The 22,552-nt window shown below is 32.2% G+C and overlaps 1 protein-coding gene across 1 annotated transcript in view; it reads left to right on the top strand.

Annotated features, from left to right (window-relative positions):
* Positions 1 to 22,552, top strand: part of alphaCOP (coatomer subunit alpha) — a 62,342-nt gene that overhangs the window by 26,810 nt on the left and 12,980 nt on the right. The window contains exons 5-9 of the mRNA XM_035355470.2: positions 4,300 to 4,501; positions 10,191 to 10,330; positions 11,122 to 11,346; positions 11,443 to 11,605; positions 15,500 to 15,646. Of these exons, the coding sequence (XP_035211361.1) occupies positions 4,300 to 4,501; positions 10,191 to 10,330; positions 11,122 to 11,346; positions 11,443 to 11,605; positions 15,500 to 15,646 (877 nt within the window). The remainder of the gene's footprint in view (positions 1 to 4,299; positions 4,502 to 10,190; positions 10,331 to 11,121; positions 11,347 to 11,442; positions 11,606 to 15,499; positions 15,647 to 22,552) is intronic.

Genomic DNA, 22,552 nt, shown 5'->3' with positions numbered 1-22,552 from the left:
CTCTCTCGTATATGTAGATTTGAAATAATCTTCACATGCTCTCTCCGATTTAGTAAGCATGTCAAACGTAGGTACAGCATCCAATTTCTAAAAATCAGACAGCATTTAATCAGATTCCTCTTGTATATTATTAACATAGATAGTAGGATTAATTTCTGTTGAATTATTCACACTACCTGAAATAATCCATCCTAGTTCAGAACGAGAAGCTACCGGTTTACCTTCTTCGCATTTAATTATTTCTCCCTTTAAAAGAGGTAAGGCAATATCTACGCCTAAAAATATATCAACAGGCCCACTTTTGTAAAATGTTGGATCTGCTAACATTAAATCATTATATTCCTCAACGTACTTCTTATCCAATGTAAAATGCGGCAAAGTTCCAATAATTCTATTGATGATAAATACTGGTGTTTTAAATGACACTTTCGCCGGAAAATGCGGAACGAAGTTTATTTCCGTAATCCCATTAGTTTTCGTATCCAAAGACCCTAAACATGAAATAAAAACTTTGGCATTTCTTCTTGCTAACCCTAGCCTTTGTACACAATCTTCTGAAATCAGGCTTGCTTGACTGCCAGGGTCAAGGAGGGCTCTACACAATTGGTATTCACCTGATGAATCTAACACTTTAATAACAGCCGTACATAATAAAACTTCACTCTGAAAATTAAAGTCTGAAACACAAGATTTAATTACTGGACTAGAACTTGCGATATTCTTCCCTGACCCAGCCGATTGAGCGCGAGGTTCTGGCCCAGGGAAAAATGGCTTAGCCGTCACTGATAATTCATTCGAACTGTTCGTAACTCCTTTACGTGCCTTTGGCTCGTTTTGAACTCTTTCGAAATGCAGTAGTGTGTGATGATTTTTAAAGCACTTTTTACATTTATGTGTACTTCTACACTCAAAAGCTTTATGATTTGATACCAAGCAATTAAAACAAACGTTATTTCTCTTGACAAAATTAACGCGCTCCTGAACATTCAGATTTAAAAACTTATTACATTTAAAAACTGAATGACCGGCTTTACAATACATACACTGCTCGCAAATCTCTGAAGCCAATGAAGTTAATTTGTCTTTTGTAACTTGTTTTTTAACACCTTGCGTTTTACCTGCTTGCAAGGTTCTGGCATGAGATTTCAAAAACTCTAGTAGATTATTAAGTGTTGGTATTTCCTCACTCTTTAATGTTCTTTCCCACCATCCTCTCGTCGAAGAATCCAATTTAAACTGTACTATTAACATTAAAATAGTATCCGCGAATTGCTCCACTTTGAATCCTAGATTTTCAAACGAACATACACATTCTCTTACAGTGTCTACTAACGCTAATATCTGACTAGGAATTTCAGATTGTAAATTTGATAAATACAAGATTTTCTTTAATAACGATGAAAGTAATTCTCTCTTATGTGAAAATCTTTGACACAATAAGTGCCACGCTATTTCGAAATTCCTGTCACAAATAGTTAAAGCTTGAACAATCCGCAAAGCATCTCCTTTTAAAGAACCCTTTAAATATTGTAGCTTTTGTGCACCTGATAAACGGTCATTATCAACTATCGCCGTTTTAAATAAATCAAAAAATGATAACCATTCTTCAGTACTGCCACTAAATACAGGAAGAGTTAGCTTAGGTAAGCGTATACTCGCTATTTCACAAGATTTAGTTTCCACACTAATGTCTTTAACATTCTTAACTCTGGTTAGCATTAAAATTAACTCATCAACAGTATCTTGTATGACCTGTTGTTCTTCTATAAATACATCAATATCTTTTTCTTCACACACTACAAATATGTTACTAAAAATATCCGAAAGTTCGGTCATTAAGTCATTTAATCTAGATTTAAAAAGTTCCAACTGATCAACATCAGCAGAATCGTAAGTCACTGCAATTTTCTCTTTCAGTTTACTTAGCTTTAGCTACACGCTTTTTAGTCTTAAGCGTTGTAAATTCCATTATCTAATAAGAAAGATAAAAAAACACACTGACTCACCAAATTTATTGCGACTCCGTAGCTGACGGACCATAAAACATGTACGTTCCATTGTTTAAATATAGTGGACTGTAAATTGACTTGATATTACTTCAGTATAGAACCCAAAAAACCTCAGACTCATAACGTTGACCGAAACTTCTTTATTGACTTTCAAAGAGTAAGTTAGTTGAGGAACGGCGAAGAACACACAAACTCCGACTTCAGTAGCGGCTTACCAACACAAACTCAGAAGAACCTCTGCCTAGTTGAAACTCCAGTAATTCACTGCAACCTCGAAGCTCTAACCGCGAGCTTTAAAAACCTAACAAATTTGCGTCTGCGCCGCTCCTCGGTACAAAGAAAGAAATATAATTTGCATAACATCGAACAGATGAATATGTGAAAAATATTGGCAAGAAAACTAAGAGTAAATAAAACTTATTTTGCAAGTTACGTATTTGCGAAGCATATAGTAGAAGTCACTATATTTTCAAAATGCACAAACTCTGGCAGCCATATGCATAAGGGCTACCACTTCTTTAATTTTAAGAAGTAACACCTTCATATGTGTTTGTTTTTGCTCTAATCCAAGTTTCAATGTCTTTTATTGACAAATCATGATATTTTTTGTCTTTATTACAAGTCAGTTTTTAACTATGAGCTTGTGGGATTTGCCAGCACTGGAAAAAACTGCAGTAAAATTTTTGCAGGAATACAGTATTGTTCAAAATCAGTAAGGGGAGTAATTGGTAGGAATTTATTCTTAAACAATTGCTGCAAAATTATCACAAGAGAAATGAAAACTCTGTTATAAGTAGGTTTAGTGATTGCCTTTTGGAATAAATACTTAATTAAAATGTAAAGAAAATACAAGTAATAAGTGATTTTTTTTTCTTTTAATAAATTAACAATCTTATTCTTTTGTAATAAATAAGCAAACTATGCCATGGTGTTGTTTTAATACGTAAGTGCCTTAATTTTTAACTAAATGAAAATTCTCATGCCTGTAACATATATGTGTAAATTTTATTACTTGTATCATTGACAAGCTATATATATGAATGAAATTTCAATAAAAGAATTTAATATGCTAAAAAGTATTTCTATCCTGTAATTAATAATTTAAATAGTACTAGAGCTTCTTAATTGAGCACTTCCCCAGGATGTTTTTGCAAATAGAAATTTTAGAAATTTCTATGACCATACGAATATGCTTATGGCTGTTATGAGGTTTTATTGTTTGCATGCAGATCTAGAAGCCTATAAAGATTTCAGAAATTTATGACATTTGTACAGCAGAGTAGAACGGAGTACAGTTTACATGAAAATATATCACAGAAAGAGTAATTTTCTTTTAAGCAGATGTAAATATTTTGTTTAATCAGTAGTGTCAGTTTAATTAGTATTTAATATCAGTAGGAAGCACTGTTCCATGTCAAAAGCTAGTATTAAAATTATTTGCTGGTAACAAATCCATTGCATATTTTAGTAATTATTCAAGGTTCTTAGTAACAGAAACTATTCTGTATAATTTTCAAAACCGATCTTTGTGTGATTATTACTGCCCATCTCTGTTACTGAAAATTTAGACTAAATATTTACCCTCTTTTTCTCTTGATTCTTTTTCTGTTAACCCCCAAAACTGGTATTTTAAATTTAGAGAGTTTGCAGGAAGTAAATAACAGCATTGCTTTTCTTTTTCCTGTTTTACAATTAAAATAATTTTTTCAAATGTTAAAGTGGAAAAGAAATGGGGAGGATATTTGAAAGTAATGCTTACAATCAAAAAGGAGTTTTCTTTCATTTTAATAAGTTTTTTTAAAACTCAAAATTTCACCATTTTAATCAATATATAGTCAATATTTATACGTAAAATTATTTTATTACCTTAATTTATATAAATTATATAGCTTTCTTTGAATATTTCTTTCAATATTACAGTTTACATGCTAGTTGAGCATAATATGTGTAATATGTGTGAGCATAATATAAAGAGAGAGAGAGCAAGAAGTTTATTTTGCTACAATACTGGAATTCCCTAAGAATTAATGCCAATAAATACTATATTTAAAATTTTCTCATTATATGTAAGTAATGTAAGTGATACTGAAATGTTTTAATTGATTTTAAGGTAATCTCATTAATTTTCCTAATCTTTGATTTAAAATTAAGATACAAAAAAGGGAGAATGGAAATTGTTAGTATGCATGCAAGTTATTTCATTGTTCATAAAGTTACTGTTTGTAATTTTCTTTTAGAAAATGAGTATAATTGAATATGATTATTAATTAATATGTATTTTTGGTTTTAGTTTATCTTATAATCATGTGGAGAATGCTGTACTGATTTGTACTCGAACCAGCAATGTTGATAACAGCACATACGACTTATACATGATACCCAAAGAAGTTGATGCACAACCAAATGAGGCTGCTGAATGTAGACGTTCATCTGGTCTAACTGCTGTTTGGATTGCTAGAAACAGATTTGCTGTTTTAGATAGAACTCATACTGTAAGATATTCTTAACTGACCATCTTAAGTATTTAGAAATTTTGTTGCATTAGTACATGTTTTGAAAACTACTGTTTATTATACAGAATGCTGGGCTATTAAATGTTTTCCCATAACTGAAAATTTTTTAAAAAAACGTTTAAAAATTTAATATTAATAGTAGTTGTTGATGTATTTATTGGTATGAATTCTGTCTTTTAACGTGCAATAATTTTGTTTTGATTAAGTCTTAAATTTTATAGGCTTTGAAGTGTGAAAATTAAGTGTTTGATCTTTTAGAAATTTATTTATGTTTATACATTTATTTAGGCTTAAAGGTCAACTAAGTTTAAATAGACTAAAAAAAGTCAAGTGCATAAGTATACAACATTTCATGATCATAGATCAATTATGAAGATATTAAGCTTGTTATATTTTTAGCTTATTTTGACATTTTACAAATACTTAATCCCCTAATGCAATTTGATTACAGCATTATTACAGGATTATGCTGTTATTTTCAGTATTAGTATTATTTAAAGAAATTAAGAGTATTTTCTTGAATTTTTGTTAGTGTGCATTTGTTTGCATTTGTATAATCATTATTAATATATTTTATAACAGCAGGAGAAAAAAAATCATGTACATTTTGTTATAGTAATGAAGGTCTTGGTACAGCGAATAATCACAAACGTGTTGTAGTGAAAAAATAATTAAAGTTTTATAATTCTGCATTGTGATTAACAGTTTAATGTGTATTTTTGTAATTATTCTGATGGCTGTTTAAAACAAGCTATAATGTATATGCTAGTATCTCACTGGAAGTTAATGCATATAAAATCAGAGTTGCCAACTCTCCCGATTTAGGCGGGAGACTCCCGATTTTTGACCGATCTCCCGCCAACCCGCTTTACAATATATTTCTCCCGACTTTTTCTTATTCTTAAAATTTCTCATGATTTTTATGGAACTTGGCTTAATACTTTGTTATATGAACAAAAGTGATTTTGGATGTCTGAAAGCAATTGAATTTTCTCTAGATTATATCTAAAACAAAACCTTACAAATCAGATAACTTATGCTTTGTGAGTGAGAGCATTATACATATCCCAGAAACGTCATTCTCCAGTTCTCCAATGGGCATCGAACTCCACTGCGTGTCAGCTGGCATATATTAGCCAATGAGGACAAGGCAAGCTGTTATTTGGATGTTCTTTAGTTATTTCGTTCAATTTGTGCTGAGTTGTGTGAGTGCACGTGCCTTCGGGAATTAGTTTTAGAAATTATCATCTTTTGTTATGTCTGCGAGAATGAAATACTCGTGTACGTTTCAAAAATCGTACACAATTGACTTTCCTTCCATTATTTCCTCAAGGAAATGTAATAAATTTGCGATGTGCACCGCCTGTCGTTGCGATTTTTCGAATTCGCAATATGGAAGGGCAGATGTTCTCAAACATGTGCGAACACAAAAACACAAGGATAACATGAGTTGTTTTTTAAAAAAACGAAAAATTAAATTTTTCTTCGGAAACAAAGGACCAAAAAGTTACTAATGCAGAATGTCTGTTCTCTGCCTTTTTACTGGAGCACAACCTGCCACTGAATGCATCGGATCACGCTGCAGCTTTATTTAGAAAAATGTTTCCCATTAGTGAAATTGCTAAGAAATACTCAAGTGCAAGAACCAAAACAGGTGCAATTGTTAAAGAAATTAGTTTGAAAAATAAATCTTCAGTTATTGATTGCACAAAACAGCTCCGTTCTGCCTCTCTACGGATAGAAGCAATAATACCGATTCAAAACTGTATCCAATTGTTGTTTCTTTTTTTAATCCAGATTCTTAAGAAATTGAGTGCAGTTTACTTTCTGTCCCCATTTTAGAAGGACATTTGACAGGCTTCAATATACCACAGCTAATTATTAAACTTTAAAAGAAAATGCAGGCCCTCTGGATAATTGCTTAGCACTTGGTGCCGATAATGCACCAGTATTGGTAGGCTTGAAGACTGGTGTTGCAGGCATCTTAAGAAGGGAAAATTCAGATTTGCAGATTATGAGGTGCACCTGTCACCTCTTAAATTTAGCAGCTGAAAAAGGGGCAGCTTCTTTACCAATAAATGTGGATGAACACATTGTTGATATTTATTATTATCTTGAAAGGAGTTCTAAAAGGAAGGAAAAATTGAAACAATTCCAACAGCTGCATAACAGCAGTTTACAATTAGAAAACTTGAATGCAGTTATAAAATCAGCTAGGATTGACACTCAGTGGAGTTTAATTGGAAAACTGAAAGGTGCTGATGGAATTTTAAAATATAGCCAACTGTCTAGAATTGTGTTGGCCATCTTGACAGTTCCCCATAGTAGTGCAGAGTGTGAGAGGATTTTCAATGTTGTTGCGTAAACGAGGACTAAATTTAGATCTAATATTAGTGACGATACATTATAAAAACTTTTCTTAGCGAAAGCAGGCCTACGTGTCAATTGCAGTGAACAAAATTAGTTCTTTAACAAAGAAACTTCCTAATTTTCTAAACTAAAATTCCCCCCCCCCCCGTAAACGATGCAAGTAATAAAAATGTTTTTTTATGTGTAAGGTATTTTTGTGTTGCTTGCATTTAAGAATTAGTTACTATTAAAGTTAATTCATTATTAAAAACCATATTTTTATCATTTAAAAAGTCTTTTTAACATTGTGGAAAATCTTCTGATTTCTTAAAAAAATCTCCTGATTTTTGAGTGTCATAGGTTGGCAAGTATGTAAAATGTTCAAGGCTTAACATATGCACATTCCTTGAAGCACCAAAAAAAAAAAAAAAAAAAGATATCAGTTATGTTTGGAATTCACAACAGCACTCCATTTCTCATAAATGATTTTATCTAAAAGTAACTTATATATGGTGCTAGACATTTGTGAAAACTTAATAAGCTGATTGATAGTCGTAACTGAAATGACTTCTGTAATACACATTAAATGAGCTGTGCTAGTCAGTGTTTGGAAAGTAGTTGAAAAATTCCAAATGATGAAGGATAATTTTTTTTAAGTGTGATATTGTATCAAGAATGTACTTCAGATTTATAAATTTTGGTAGAACATTGAACATAATGCAGTGCAGTTTTATGAATATCCAAAGAGTGGGTGATTATAAACATCAGCATCTGGCAAGCATTTTAATCAACAGGCATGCAACATTGTATCAAATAACACAGCAGCTTAAGGATGGAATCTTTGTTAACTCCATTGTGAGAGCTATATGTAATAGTTTATGCATAATTGCTGATAACCTGTTTAAATGTTATTTCTTTTCTCATGGTCCAAAAATGTTCATCAAATATGCCAGTTTGTATACCTAGGTTCTGCATTTATAACCGTCACCAACAGAGAGTTATGGACCATAAAAAATAAATAAAGTTCATTAATAATTTATGAATAAATGAGAATCTGTACTCAGTATTTGTATTATTCATTGACTTTTGATTCTGGTTCTCATTTGTTTTTTTGTTCACATTGAGGTCAATACAGAATGTCCTTGGAATATCCTCTGGACAGAGGAAGCATATTTTCATTTGTATGGGGCATTGAATGCTTGCAACTGCAAACTTAGGAACCACAAAATTTGGTCCTATCTTAGAGGTACTGTTGCATTCACCAAAGTGATGGATGCTATGGTGTGGAATTTCTGCATGATTTATTCTCAGTCAGTACTTCTTCGAGGAGGTGGGCTCTACAGGTCCAGTGACATGCTCGGTCACTGGGCAGCAGTATGCATTGATGTTAAAGAACGAAATTGTTCCATTTCTGCAATCACATCTGTGCCTTGCATGCACAGTCTTTATACAAGGTGGAGCTCCTCCACACATTGCACAGTGTGCTACGAATGTTCTTAACCGTCATCTTACAGAAGAACATGTCAGCTGGCACTTTCCTAATATGTGGCCTTCCCTATTTCCAGACCTCAATCCATGTGATTTTTGACTTTGGGGGCATTACGAATATCTCGTAAGTCATGACAATCCTAGAACTTTACTTGATTGTAAAGCAAACATTTCACGGTAAATGCTCAAAATTTTCTAGCATGCACTTCACTCAACTGTGGGACATGCCATCTTGCAATTTCAGATGGTAATTGAAAATGATGGCCATCGTGTGAAAAGTGTTTTCTTGCAAAAAATTGTAACATTATAAAACTATTGTAAGGATGGGGCTAAATGTGTAATATAAGGGGCAATCAAAAAGTTTCCATTTGAGGTGATTGCTATAGCATTTATGGAAATTAGTGCATCACCAATGAGGGTATATCAGTACCAGTATCTTGACATGGGATTATTATGGCATTCATCTATTTCCAGAGAGTATGTTGAAAATACTTGAACATTAACAGTTGCAGATGTTATTACCAAATGTGCCCAAACAATTGTGAATGTTATTGCCAAAGAACCATGTGCAATTATTCTCTTTTTGCCTTTCAAATCTGTAGATATTCATCAGAGAATGAAGGATGTTCATGGAGAAGCATTGTCAAAAACCACTGCTGTAGAATGGTGCTGCTTTAGATCATTGCTGGATGTGATTCAACTCAAGATGCAATATATGGAGGCCCTCAACTTCCATTACAGACTACAACAAGTGAGCAGTTGATGAGTGTGATTAGTGTGGAATGTTGCATAATCCATTTGTGCACTGCCAAAAGATCTCAACTTAAACTTCGATAATGTGCAATGCATTATCTGCCAGGAGTTAGGCTACCATAAGATCTGCAGCCAATAGATACCTTGGGCATTGGATTCCGAACAAAAATCGATCTGGATGGCTGTTTGTCTGAAGCTCCTGATGCATTTCGGTGTTGAAGTCAACTTGAGCGTATTGTTGCAGGTGACGACAAGTAGTGCCATCACTGGGAACCACTGTGTTGAAAGCATAGACTATGCACTGGTGTCATCCTTCGTCCCCTCATCCCAAAAAGTTCAAGAGCAAATCAACTGCTGGAAAAGTGATGCTTACTCTGTTCTTTGGTTTTCAGCGCCCATTTCTTATTAATTTCAAGAATCCAGGTGTCTCTATCATTGCAGAATGGTACTGCAGAACAGTGGACAAATTACAGTGTGCAATTAAGGTGGACCATCTGGGAGAACTGTTCATGGTTATGCACATCTCCATATCACAAATGTCGTTATGCAAAGTTACACACACTAAAGTGCAAGATATTTAGGCACCTCCTTGCAGGCCTAAACTCTCCCCTTGCAATTTTCACACCTTCGGTCCCTTAAAAACTCCTTGAAAGATCTATAGTTCCGGTAGGATGGAGGAATGCAGGAAGGGAGGGACTTCTTTACGCTGCATAAAAAGGGGTTTTACGTAATGGGTATATTCAATTTGGTGAAGCCATTGATGATTGCCTAAATGCTGAAGATGATTTTGCATGATTGGCATACCAATTCTGGATTGTACAGCCTTTGAACAGAAACTTTTTGGCTACTCCTTATCTGTTAAAACAGTGCTCTATTGTTGCAATATTTGTAACCTGCGGAAAGACTTATCCATCCCTTCATTAAGTATGTCACAACATTTTCTGATAATTGGTTTTGCCTGTACTTATATTTTTTCTGCATTAAAATATTTGAATTAATGTTATCTTATTTGGAAATAGGTTCTCTAATTAAATTTTGTTTATTTTGTAAGTTCTAATTAAATTTTTTGAATTAATAGCTTGTGATAAAGAACATGAAGAATGAAATTACGAAAAAAGTACAAGCACCAAATTGTGATGAAATATTTTATGCTGGCACAGGAATGCTTTTGCTGAGAGATTCAGAAGGTTTAATTTTGTTCGATGTTCAACAAAATAGGTAATTTCTTTGTTATTATTTGTTAAGGAAATTTTTTAACCTAATGAAAGTGAAATATGCTAATTTCCCATGCTAGGAGAAAATTTTAAATTCGTGCTTTTTTTTAAAAAAACTAGTGTGATAATTGGAAGTCCTTTGTATTTTTATGTTTATTAAATTATTATGTTTGCTATTTAAATGTGTTTTGCTCTGTATGTAATGCAAAATTAGTGATAAAAGTAAAGCAATATTAATTGTGAAAATCTCAAATGACATGTATTTGCTTCACAAAATTTAAAACTATTAAATTTGAATGTTTTTTTAATTATTTTCATTAAATATGCACAGTATTCTTTAAAAAAATAAGTGAAACAACTTGGCAAGCATGTAGTATTATAGTCACAATATAAAGAAAATTGATATAATTATATCTGTAAAAATTTTTTTAAACAATCTTGTTTTTGTAAAATTGGTATAAAATGCAATATCATATAAACATTAAGAAAAATGTAATGCAAGTTACTGATGTTATGTCACATAATTAAGCTTGTGTCTTATTGTAAGATTGTATTATTATTTGAATCTTATATGATGTCTTATTGTTAAAAATGATATTTTAATTTGTACAGTGGTATGAAATTTAACACATTTTTAGTTTTATGTGATCACAAAGTAGTAGTATCTAAAATACAATTTAATATTTTTAAGTTAATGTCAACTGATTTTCTTGTAATATTAAGTTATGCACATTTTCATTTAATGAACTTACAACATTCATATGGAACTAATTCTCATTTTATTCTTGCTTGCAGATTACTAGCAACAGTAAAAGCGGGTAGAGTAAAATATGTTATCTGGAGTAGTGACATGAGCCATGTTGCATTCTTTAGTAAACATGTCATCACTATTTGCAACAGGAGATTGGATGTGCTTTGCACTGTGCAAGAAAATAACAGAGTGAAAAGTGGTTCATGGGATGACAACAGTGTATTTATTTACACAACATCTAATCACATAAAATATGCTTTGACTAATGGGTAATTATTTTCTCTTTCAAGTGACCTTCCAGTTTTATTCATTTAAAATGTTTATTCTAAGTACAATTTCTGACAATAATATTTTGTGTATTTTAGTGATCATGGTATAATCCGAACATTAGATGTTCCTATTTATATCACGTGTGTCAAAGATTCAAATGTGTATTGCCTGGATAGAGAATGCAGGCCAAGAGTTTTGACAATTGATCCCACTGAATATAGATTTAAGCTTGCTCTTGTGAACAGAAAATATGAAGAGGTATTTATTTATTTATTTATTTTATTATTATTTTTTTATGTGGGAATTATACTTTCTGGCATACTATGCAAATTTCTATAACATCAGTGAACCCAATTATGAAAAGTTACATTTAAAAGTATACAGAGGAATTTGTTATTTAAATTATTTGCTTATTTATTATTAAAAGTTTATAGATGAATTTATTACTGAAGTTTTCCTTCTTCCCTATAGTAAATTCTTTCTTGCTCTTAAAGCATAGCATCTGTGGATGCAAAATAAATATGAGAGTCAAAATAGAATACAAGAATTTCTGCATTGTTTATCACCGAAATTATTTAAATTCGCTTTATGAAATTTATTTGATAAAGTTTAAATGGAACACATTTATACTTAAATTTCATGTTCTTTTGACTCGCACTACTGGATTGTATCAGGCATTCCTAAAGACATGAAAGTTTTCTTGAAAAGGAAGCAATCAATTTGCTTAATATTGGCTTCTTTGTACTGAACTTAATATTGGCTTCTTTGTACTGAACTTAATATTGGCTTCTTTGTACTGAACGAGGTAGTTATAAAGTGTTTGGTTTCACTCATTCACCAGAATTCTATACAGTTCTAGGAGGTCTTAAAAACAGTGCATTTGCATATGTGTAGCTGCGTGTCTGAAAATTAAGAGGAAAAAAAATAGTCTTACATATATATTGTTTGTTTATGTACTGAAGTCTGTTATTTTTAATTTTCGAGATGCAAGTCAAAATATCAACAGTTTGAAGCCTTGAGCAACAGTTTATGTTGTTATTGCTATTTTGAAAGAAAGATGAGTTTTCTCTCCTCAAACATGCAGTAGGGATGCAAACAGTATTATCAGAATGAAATATAAATAATGATTCTCATCTTGTTACTAATACATTTTTTCTTATACAGTCAAAAGTCGTTAATTCAGACCTCAAAGGTACAAACTTTCTGTGCATGCGTCGCGTTGACGCATGCGTGTAAGACCTTTATGGCTGCGAATATGCGTGTGCGCATGCGCAAAATACATTTACGCTTGCGCATTTAATGTATAACGGACGGTATAAGCTAAGATAAAATTATCTAATTCAGTTAATGTTGCAGATTGCATAGTTCCTTAATCTTCGAATTGGATCCGGCTTATTATTTTTTGCAGACTGTTAGAGCAATTTTATAAAAGTAAGCTTGAGCTTTTGATTATGTCAAATAGAATTTCTGATATATATTTACTAATATGTAAAGGATCTACAAAGCGAAAGTATGTTTTGAAGTCCATTAAACAAAAGTGGAATTGCTGCAAAAAATGACCTAACCATTCCGAATGCGGCGGCGGCGGGGAGGAAACGCCGCTGCGCGCAATGAATTGGAAGTTGATCTGTCAGCACTATCCTTATCTTCAGGGCAGATGTTTTCATTTTATTTGGCTTATAATTCCTTACTAAATGTAGTATTTCATCTCGATGTATTCTGTCTTTGATATGATTTAAATCAAATTCCTCGTCATTATAAATTGCTTCCGATAGTGAAGAAAGTGACACCAAGGTTATTGAAAACAAAAAAATTTTGATTGACAAATTAGTCGGTATTCTCGACACAGCAATTATAGGACTTGAACAGTGGAACTTTGTAACTGAAGAAGAAATTATGTCTGTTTATAGAATTAAAGAGAAAGTATTAGCACAAAAAACAAAGCAACTTAAAGAACTTACATTGATAGAAATGTTTACTAAAGTAAACAAATAAATATTAAGCTTTTTTTTTTTTTTGTAAATTTTGATACCCTTTAGATCATAATTGTTCTTTATTTCATAAATTACGGTTTCATATTTTTAATTTTATAATTTCTGCATGTCATCTTACCAGATTTAAACTGATGATCTATAATCCGGAAAAATCGATAACGACTTTTGACTGTATATGGATCGAATGCAATAATTTACATGCATCATAGTTATATCTGATTGACTGCTACTCAGACATAAATATTTTAAATTGAGCTGCTGTTACTTTTTCATTACATCTTGTTACTACTGTGGTATTGGTTAGAATTGTCTATTATTTTGTTCAACATTTTATTCTTAAATATATTTGAAGGATTAAAGTGAAAAAGGAAATTATGGTTTAATGATGTAAAGGAAATACTGAAGTTACCTTTTTATATTTCTTTTCTGCTAGTCTTGTAGTGCTGTTTTGTGTAACAAAAACATTTTTTTTTTAAATAAACTATAATAGCTAAAAAATTTAAATTGGCCTCTCAAGAAGATGTTATTGAGATTCGCTCTTTAATGGACTAAAAATTAAAAAGCAAATTTGGAAGTATGCACAACTCGCATCTAGATTAACAAAAGATAACAAGATATTTATACAAATGCTAATAAAATATATTTTTCTTTTGATATTTAACTGAAAAGTTTGTTATGGTAAATTTTTCATTTTATTAGTGCTAAAATATATTGCTTTTGAATATTTTCATGATTAATATCTTTGTATTAATTTTAAATAATTTTGTAAAATAATTGTAATAAATCAGAACAAAATAAATAAAAATTTACTCTTGAAATTTTCATTTATAATTGTTTGCATTTCTCCTTTGAAAATGCTTTTTAAGAATAAATTTCCTTGAAAGATAAATTGAAGGTTAACATAGCGATGTAAAATAAAATAAAATAAAAATATATTGATTGGAAATTTTATCTCTCATGTTACTTGCTGTAATATAGTCGCTTTGATTGACAAACTTATGTAGTATATGCATTACTGAGATTATTATTTTCCTTTTCTATTTCTTATTAGTATGCATTTGCTTTTAAAGTCTCTGGTAAATTTGAAGAGTTTAGAAAAAATTGGTAGGCTATAAGATGTACTTAATAGTAGCCATAAATTTTGTGCTATTATATGTTTGTTATCATTGCCACTGACAAGAGCAACACACATCTTTGAATTAGCTGATTTCACTCAAATTTTGCACAGTTATAAAAAATTTTCAACTGGATATGTTTGCGTTTAACTCGGACTGTTCGGAAATAAAGAAGAATATTGACTCTAAAACATTCTCAACACCATTTGTGCTACAAGGTTGCCACTCATCAATGAAGTCGATGCTGAAATTTTCTATAGAAAGCTATGTGTGGCAAGTACACTGTATTATTTGTATGTTATTTGATTCTGTTTATGTGAATTTAAGTGGAGAACCTGAAATAAAGGCAAAACCCATTTGAAATTGCTGCCAGCAAACCACCACTGACTCATTCCTGTCTTTTATGACAATATATTCTTGTTTGAAAAGTATTATCAATAACACTTCTCAAAGTGAATCATTCTATTTTAGTTCTTTATTGAAATAACCACAGTTAACCCCTGATTAACAGAGGGCAGATTAACCAGTTTGGAAATTGTATGGGTCTTTTTTTGCTTTCCCTCTTTCTTTCTTCAGTTGTAGTAAATGATGTGATGTTTGGGAGTTCTTTTTAGTCACAACAATATGTAACTTAGTTGTATGTAATATGGCATATATGAACAAAAATATGCTACATGCAGCTATCACTTTCTCTGAGTGAACAGAATTCACCATAACTTTCAGCAGTTGTACAAGTTCAGTATGAAAAACAGGAGGTGGATTGACAATACATCATTGTTTCAGATATGGAAAAGTACTTGAAGATGAAGTATTTATTAGTAATCAAACAGTGTAAGCTCTTCATTGTGATATTCTTTGTTTCTTTCAGAATATTTTTTAAAAAGTACGTAGAATTTTTTGTTATATGGCAGCATGTATTCAGAAATTTCACTTCAAAATTTATATGGAGTTTATGTACACATTTCAAAGTCAAACCATAATCAGTTAATATTTGTGTATGCTAACTAACTACATCAGTAATTAATTCATTTTTTCCTTTGTAGGTTTTGCATATGGTGAGGAATGCTAAACTAGTTGGGCAGTCCATAATTGCTTATCTGCAGAAAAAAGGTTACCCTGAAGTTGCTCTGCATTTTGTTAAGGATGAAAAAACTAGATTCGCCTTAGCCCTTGAATGTGGTAATATAGAGGTAATATTCATTCATGTATCACTGAATACCTTTTGAATGGTTATTAATAGTTAATAGTTGAATATAGAAAGGAAACTTATTTTTCAAAATCTTCAATTTTGATTTTGAATTTGATTTTGATTTGAAATTTGAATCAAAACCAATAGAAATTGGTTTAATTTTGGGTGAAGAGAAGTACAGTGTAAGTAATATTTTTTTCAATTTTTCTCATGTAAAGAAGAGAATAAATTTGAAGCGACTGGCGTTTTATAACTCAAAGCATTATGATACAGTACAAGGTTTGAAATCTCCCCCCTTTTTGTGTATGTGGTAAATTTTCATTCCATTAAGGTTATAAATGTTTCATTATTTCATAAACAAGTATTTCAGATTTTTAATCTTGTAATTTCTTTTTGTCATTTTACTAGATTCAAAATGATGATTTAAAATCCGAATAATTTCTGGACTCGCCAATATTCTGACGAGTATGGATCTCGTTCTTTGTACTATAGTTATAATATATGTGTAGTCAATTACATTAAAAGCAAAGTATTAAAAGCATTAATTTGCTAATGAAAGTGATTATAAAAATATTTATGATATTTCTGTACAATGAATTTAAATGTAATATTTGTATTCATTAAAATCCTGTACTGTTTGAAGTTTGTATTATCTTTATTAATGTTTCTCATTTTATAGTTGCATATAAATAGAAACATGTGGTATTAATTTACTTTTGCCTATATTTGAGTGATTCGCTGGATATTTTTGGAAGTTGCAAGTGGCCTTGCAGTTTTAGTTTATTATATTAACATGATTTATTTCTCTAAATCTGATGATAATTATCTGTGCCTTCATGTATTGCATATTAGAGATTTCTGATGAAAGTCCCAGTCATACTTAAATTTCTAATTTCTAAGTATTTTATCATGCTGATTATATTTAGTCTCTAATTTAAAGCTTAATTAAATTCTAAATTGAGCAATTCAAAATTGTATTCTTCAGAAATTGTCATTTGAAGCAGTTGGAATTTGCAAGCATTAAAAATTCATCTTTTCTTGCCTTTTGAAAGAAAACTATTGGAAATAATGTAAATCTTTTTGTGATATTATTTGTAGACTTTTTAATATTATATATATGAAATGTTAATTAAGACAGGGTTGCCACGCTACCTGGAAAATCGGAAAAAGTCAGGGAATTCGGAAATTGACCAAAAAATTCAGGGAAAAGTCAGGGAATTTAAGTGTTTTAGTCAAAATCTGGAAAAGTCAGGGAATTTCATACAACGATCCCGCCAAAAACGGCGAGTTTTGCGCCGACGTCGGAAAAGATAACTTTTTTGGCGAATTGTGTATCACGTGAGTGTCATTCGGGCAGCTGGCATAGAGCCAATTTTCGCAGCTCCAATCTGATTGTCTTTTAGAAAGGCAAAGCAAGTTTCCCGCAACTTTTGGTTTCCAGTAACCTCGAGAATCGCATGTGCAGTGCATGAACTAAAGAAAATACCTGTTCTCATATAAAACAAAATGGGTTTAATCCTAGTATACGGTAGTATGAAGGTTAGAATAAAAAAATATGTATTGTAAAGAAGAAAAACTTCTCTGCAACAGACGTGGCTCTGTTCCATCATAAAGGGAAACAGCTGTGCATGCGCGATATATCTGTCGCCAAAGCTCGAAACCGGTGTCGAAGTTCGAAGGTCACGTTATCAAGAGTTCATAAAATGAATATCGTTTAAAATTTCTTTAAACTCTAAAGGAAAAGAAAATATTTTTTGGCGCAAGTAAATTCATGAATTAGTTATTTTGAGGGGGGGGAAACTACGAAAATCCGTTTTTAAAATTATTGCGAAAAATCCAAGAAAAAACGTTCTTTGATAAAACGTTTCTTCTGGATTTTTCTCAATAATCTAGAAATGGATTTTCAAAGTTTCCTTTTTTGTCAAAGAACGTTTCTTCTTAACACGTGTTTCTCAATTTCCTGTACACATCGCGGAGAGGGAAATTCTGGCCGCCAGGTTCCGTCGGCAAATCTCTTGGCAAATTTTCCCTCTGCTTTCTAGCGACGTAATAGCACTTACGTGTATGGAACCTTTTCTTCTGTACATAGACGTTCTTTGGTTAAAATAATCTCCATGTATGGTGCAGCGGGATTTGGCGACATGGTGATGAGCAGTGAACGGGTCATTTTGTTCTTGGCGACAATTTTCAAAATCATGCGAAGGCCGTACCATATACTAGAATTTTACCGCAAAAACTTTTTTTGTTTCTTTTCTTTTTAATAAATACCTTGTCATTTTGCAGTAAAATAAAAAAATAATAATCAGTCATCTAGGCTAACTATATTCGCTAAAATATCGTTGATTATTCTAATTCAATTTTTAAGTAATTATCCTTATTTTTATGTTATTCATATCATTTAATGTTTCTTCTTCCCTCTAAATTTATTTATCATTAGTAAATAATATTTCCAAATTTCAGAAAATTTTCTCTGGCATAATCCTGAAATTAATTCTAGCAGTATGATGACATCACGAAATTTAATGCACATATTTTTCCCTTATGTATGCTGCGAAATAAATATAAAATACATCAATTTAGTAAAAAAATATCATTAAATAGATTTCTTTCTTTCATTTAGCTGCAGAATGTCTGCAAAAAAAGCCTTTTTTTTATTCCAGATTGGGCAGATTCTAATCTCAATCTTCAGTGGAGAAAACAACTCCTATTATAATTATATTTGTGTTTTTAAGTGTTAAGGTGCCTTTTAAGAAGACACCTCACACAAATTAAATTTACCTAAAATTTAACCTAACTTTTAGCATTGCGTTGTGATTTATAAGAACCAGATTAGTCTCATGTTGAACTGGTGATGATCATGAGTAATAATTAAATAAAACGTACAATTGTTATCCAATATATATATCTTAAATTTTATTAAGTTTCTTAAGTGGAGAAGTAAACAAAATTATCAAATAAAGTGTACCAAGAATAATTAAGAATAAATGTCCTCTGGGATTTATTGAATAATTAAGTGAATTTGCTATACAGTACAAGTAATACCATAATTAATTTACCTCTTAGCACAGCCAACGTACATTACGCGAATAGACTGGAATTTTCTCGAAACATACCTGGAAAAGTCAGAGAATTTCATTCTCCTGTTTGAGTGGCAACCCTGTTAAGAGAATTAAGATTAGTTGCACATTTATTTGTCACATGAGGATACTAATTATTCTAAACTGCTGTAAAGAATTTTATCATCATATTATTACAAAATGCCAAAATATTAGTAGTTGTAATAAATACACTGGTTATCATAAATTAAGAAAAAATTGCAAAAATAGCGATAACTCCCTCAAAAATAAGCCAAACCGTGTAAAATTTGAATATGCTGTCAAGTAAGAGTAGCTGAGTGAAACTGCGATATGCAAATTAGTGGCTCTGCTTTTGGAATACGTCATCTGCGAGAAGCATAAAAGTCCATGTTTGAGAGCAAGCCCACATATTGCACTATGACAGTGACATCAGAAATCTGAGATAGCCAATTCGTAATAATGACCTCCAGGCATCATTTGCCTGCAGAACTGTGATGGAGAGCTGTTTGGGAGACTAGAGGCAGGATAAAGTCGAACAGAAGTGGCCAGATGGCTAAATGTGAGTCCTTCTGTGGTTCATAGACTTTGGAGGCAATTTCAAACCACAGATTCAGCATCTAGGAGGTTCAGCCAAGGATGGCCAACTGCTACGACGAACGTCGATGGCCGATATTTGACATCATGTGCACGCAGGAATAGAACCGCTACTCCGACTCTTCTTAGATCCTCCCTTGCTGCAGCCACCGGAAGGTTCGTGTCAATGTCAACTGTGCACAGAAGGCTTCACAAAGGTAGTCTGTAAGCGAGGTGACCAGCCATTTGTGTGCCGCTCATGTCACACTACAGGAGGGACCGTTTTCAGTGGGCACGACAATATGTCCACAGGACGCCTGATCAATGGAAGGCAGTTCTCTTTACGTATGAGTCCAGGTTTAGTCTAGAAAGCGATAGTAGGCGTTATTTGATATGGAGAGAACCTGGAACCTGTTATCATCCGTCAAACATCCGTTAAAGAGATGCATACGGAAGAGACAGCGTCTGTGTTTGGGGTGGCATCTCTTTGGGTGGACGCACAGACCTCCATGTTTTTCCAAGCGAACCATAAATGCTCAGATTTATAGAGATGACATCCTTGATGTTTTTGTGCGCCCATATGCAAGGGCAATAGGTGATGCTTTCCTGTTACAGGACGACAATGCAAGACCACACAGGGTTCGCATCGTAGATGATTACCTTCAACAGAAAACAATTATGTGCATGGAGTGGCCAGCTCGATCCCCGGACTTAAATCCTATCGAACACGTTTGGGATGCTTTAGGGAGACGTCTAGCTGCTCTCAATTCGCCCCCTCAGACTCTTGTCATGCTTGCAACTGCTTTGCAAGAGCAATGGCTCTCGCTTCCTATGGAAATGATAGACCACATAATTGAAAGCATGGCACATCGCTGTACGTGCTGTATTGCTTCTAGAGGCGATCATATTCCATATTGAAGGTACTTTACCTATAGCAAACTGAGACCTTTGATTTGTTCATTTTATACATGTGCTAATTTCTATACTACTGTATTTGTCTGGTAATTTCATTTTATGTTATTTGATACCTTACTATGTGTTGTATATTGTGAGTACGTTTCATTAAATTCTACATGTAACTTTTTCAGTAATCGTGATTTTTCCTTAATTTATGATAACCAGTGTATGTTTTGTCATATTTCACAAAAGTAGTTTTAGAGACTTTATGTATATTATGTGTTATTACATCATTTGAATCAAATTCATTCAGCTTTAAAAGTTTATATAATAGTGTTTGAATGTGTTGAGCAATTTTCTGATATTGTTTTTGTTGTTGTAGTATTTCATTTGTTTGACATATTCAGAACAAACTCGTGAATATTTTCGTGGCAAGGAGTGCATTTTTTGCACCTGTCATTTGGCATGTGCCTTGAGCACCATACAAGTAACAGCACATTTTCTGTTTTAGTTCTATTCCAATTTTGAGAGAGAGCATCCAGGGAAAACTTGTCTGAGGATCTCTCACCTCTCCCCTTGCCATTAAACCATACGAGAGGCCTTCTGGCTCGCCATATATTTAGAGTGCCCTTATGCCACGAAGACATTACAACATCTGTGCAATTTCCAGGATTTGAACCTGGTCTATTCAGTACAACTGTCAGAGTTGCTAAACACTATAGCATCTGGGCAGTAGTTATTCTGAGTTACCTATTTATACTGTTGATTATCAATCCTGTTGTACTTTTTCTTGCTATACCCTTGCAAATGAATTTAAAAGAAGGAAAATCCAGTTTATCTCTACCTGCAGAAAATGTCACCATGGTAATTTCTTTAGAGACTTACCAAAGCTAAAATTCATTGATTAATTAGAGCAATAGATTTAAAATGCCTGTAGTAATACCACCCGTCAAAGACCACTTACAAAGATGGCAATAGTTCTAGACTAAAAATTTAAAAACAATATAGAAACTGTAAATATATGACAACTGAGCTTTTGAGATCTTGATTAGAAAAATGCTTTTCTACTTCTACTAAAATCTTATGTATGTAAAAACTTCTACTAAATCTTCTACTAAACTTCTACTAAAATCTTATGTATGTGTATGTCATGATGCATAAAAAATTAAAATAGTTAGTGAGACAGGTCTTGCATGAACTCAATTTGCATCATATGCTTGCATGCATATATTATTTAAGATACAGGTTAATGTGAAGAAAAACAGTGAACTTGTGCGAAGCAAGAGATGTCCTAAAATTCCATGTACAGAAAGATTTGGATCCTAATTCGTGTTGTTGCTATGAGCACAGTATGTTTATACATCAGCAGAACAACTGGTATGAGTATGCTTACTATTAAGAGCCAAGAAAAACTAAATGAATAAGCAATATTAAGATTTTTTAAAAGACATCTTCATCCATGTGAAAACGTTCTATTGGGATTTCTGGTCAATGCAAAGCATTATTGACATAGACCTGTAAAAGCCTGGATTGAAAGAAACAGCATTGAGCATCCATCTTATCATTCAGATATAAGTTCGCGTAATTTGAATAGACCTCATGTGCTTTGCCTTGATTAGTTGCCAACTTTTCAGAAAACTATCTTTCAGAAATGATAATGTAATTGAGATGAGTTGGTGTCATATTATATGCTGTAATAAACAGCTATGTTAAACATTCTCTTTATCTAGTGCAATTTTTAGCTCTGCGGTTTTATTTTGAAGCATCACAGAAGTATTATATATATTATAAATTATGTGTCATTATAAATTTATTTTACAGAATGTAATTCCCCCCCTAGATGAAATGTCTGTTTTTTTAAAATTCTATTTAGTGCATGATTTAAATAATATCTTCTGCATATTTTTTTTCATTGCTTCACTAATGAGTAAGCTGCAAATTAAATTTTTAATGTTTTTGGTTATTTCCTTTTATTTTGTAATAAATGCTTAATTTTTTTTTAACATTCATACTTAATTTGCTTACTAGTTCATCATATTTGGTCAGAGAAATTCTTAAATTTATCATGGAAAATCAGGGAATCTTAAACTTGAATTTTAGTGGAAACCTGTTATAGAAGCTTCTGCAGGTCAGGTAAAGTCCCGAATTGTCTGAAATGGCAACTCTTTATGGGAAAATGCACATTTCATAAATTATGGTAGGATGCTTGCTGGATGTCAGGATGTATAAAATGAGATGTATCTGCGGAAATGGCCGTAGTGAATTTAGTTTCTTTCTTTTTCCTCATCTTTGTCAAAGGAGTTTTGAATTCCAGATGGGAAACGTAAAATTTCATCTAGGGGAGAAGCTACTAAATACAT

This window comes from Stegodyphus dumicola, chromosome 12, assembly GCF_044657685.1.
Source record: "Stegodyphus dumicola isolate Sdum_Otavi_A_Nest chromosome 12, ASM4465768v1".
Taxonomy (NCBI): Eukaryota; Metazoa; Arthropoda; class Arachnida; order Araneae; family Eresidae; genus Stegodyphus; species Stegodyphus dumicola.
This window is presented reverse-complemented; position numbering and strand designations above follow the sequence as displayed.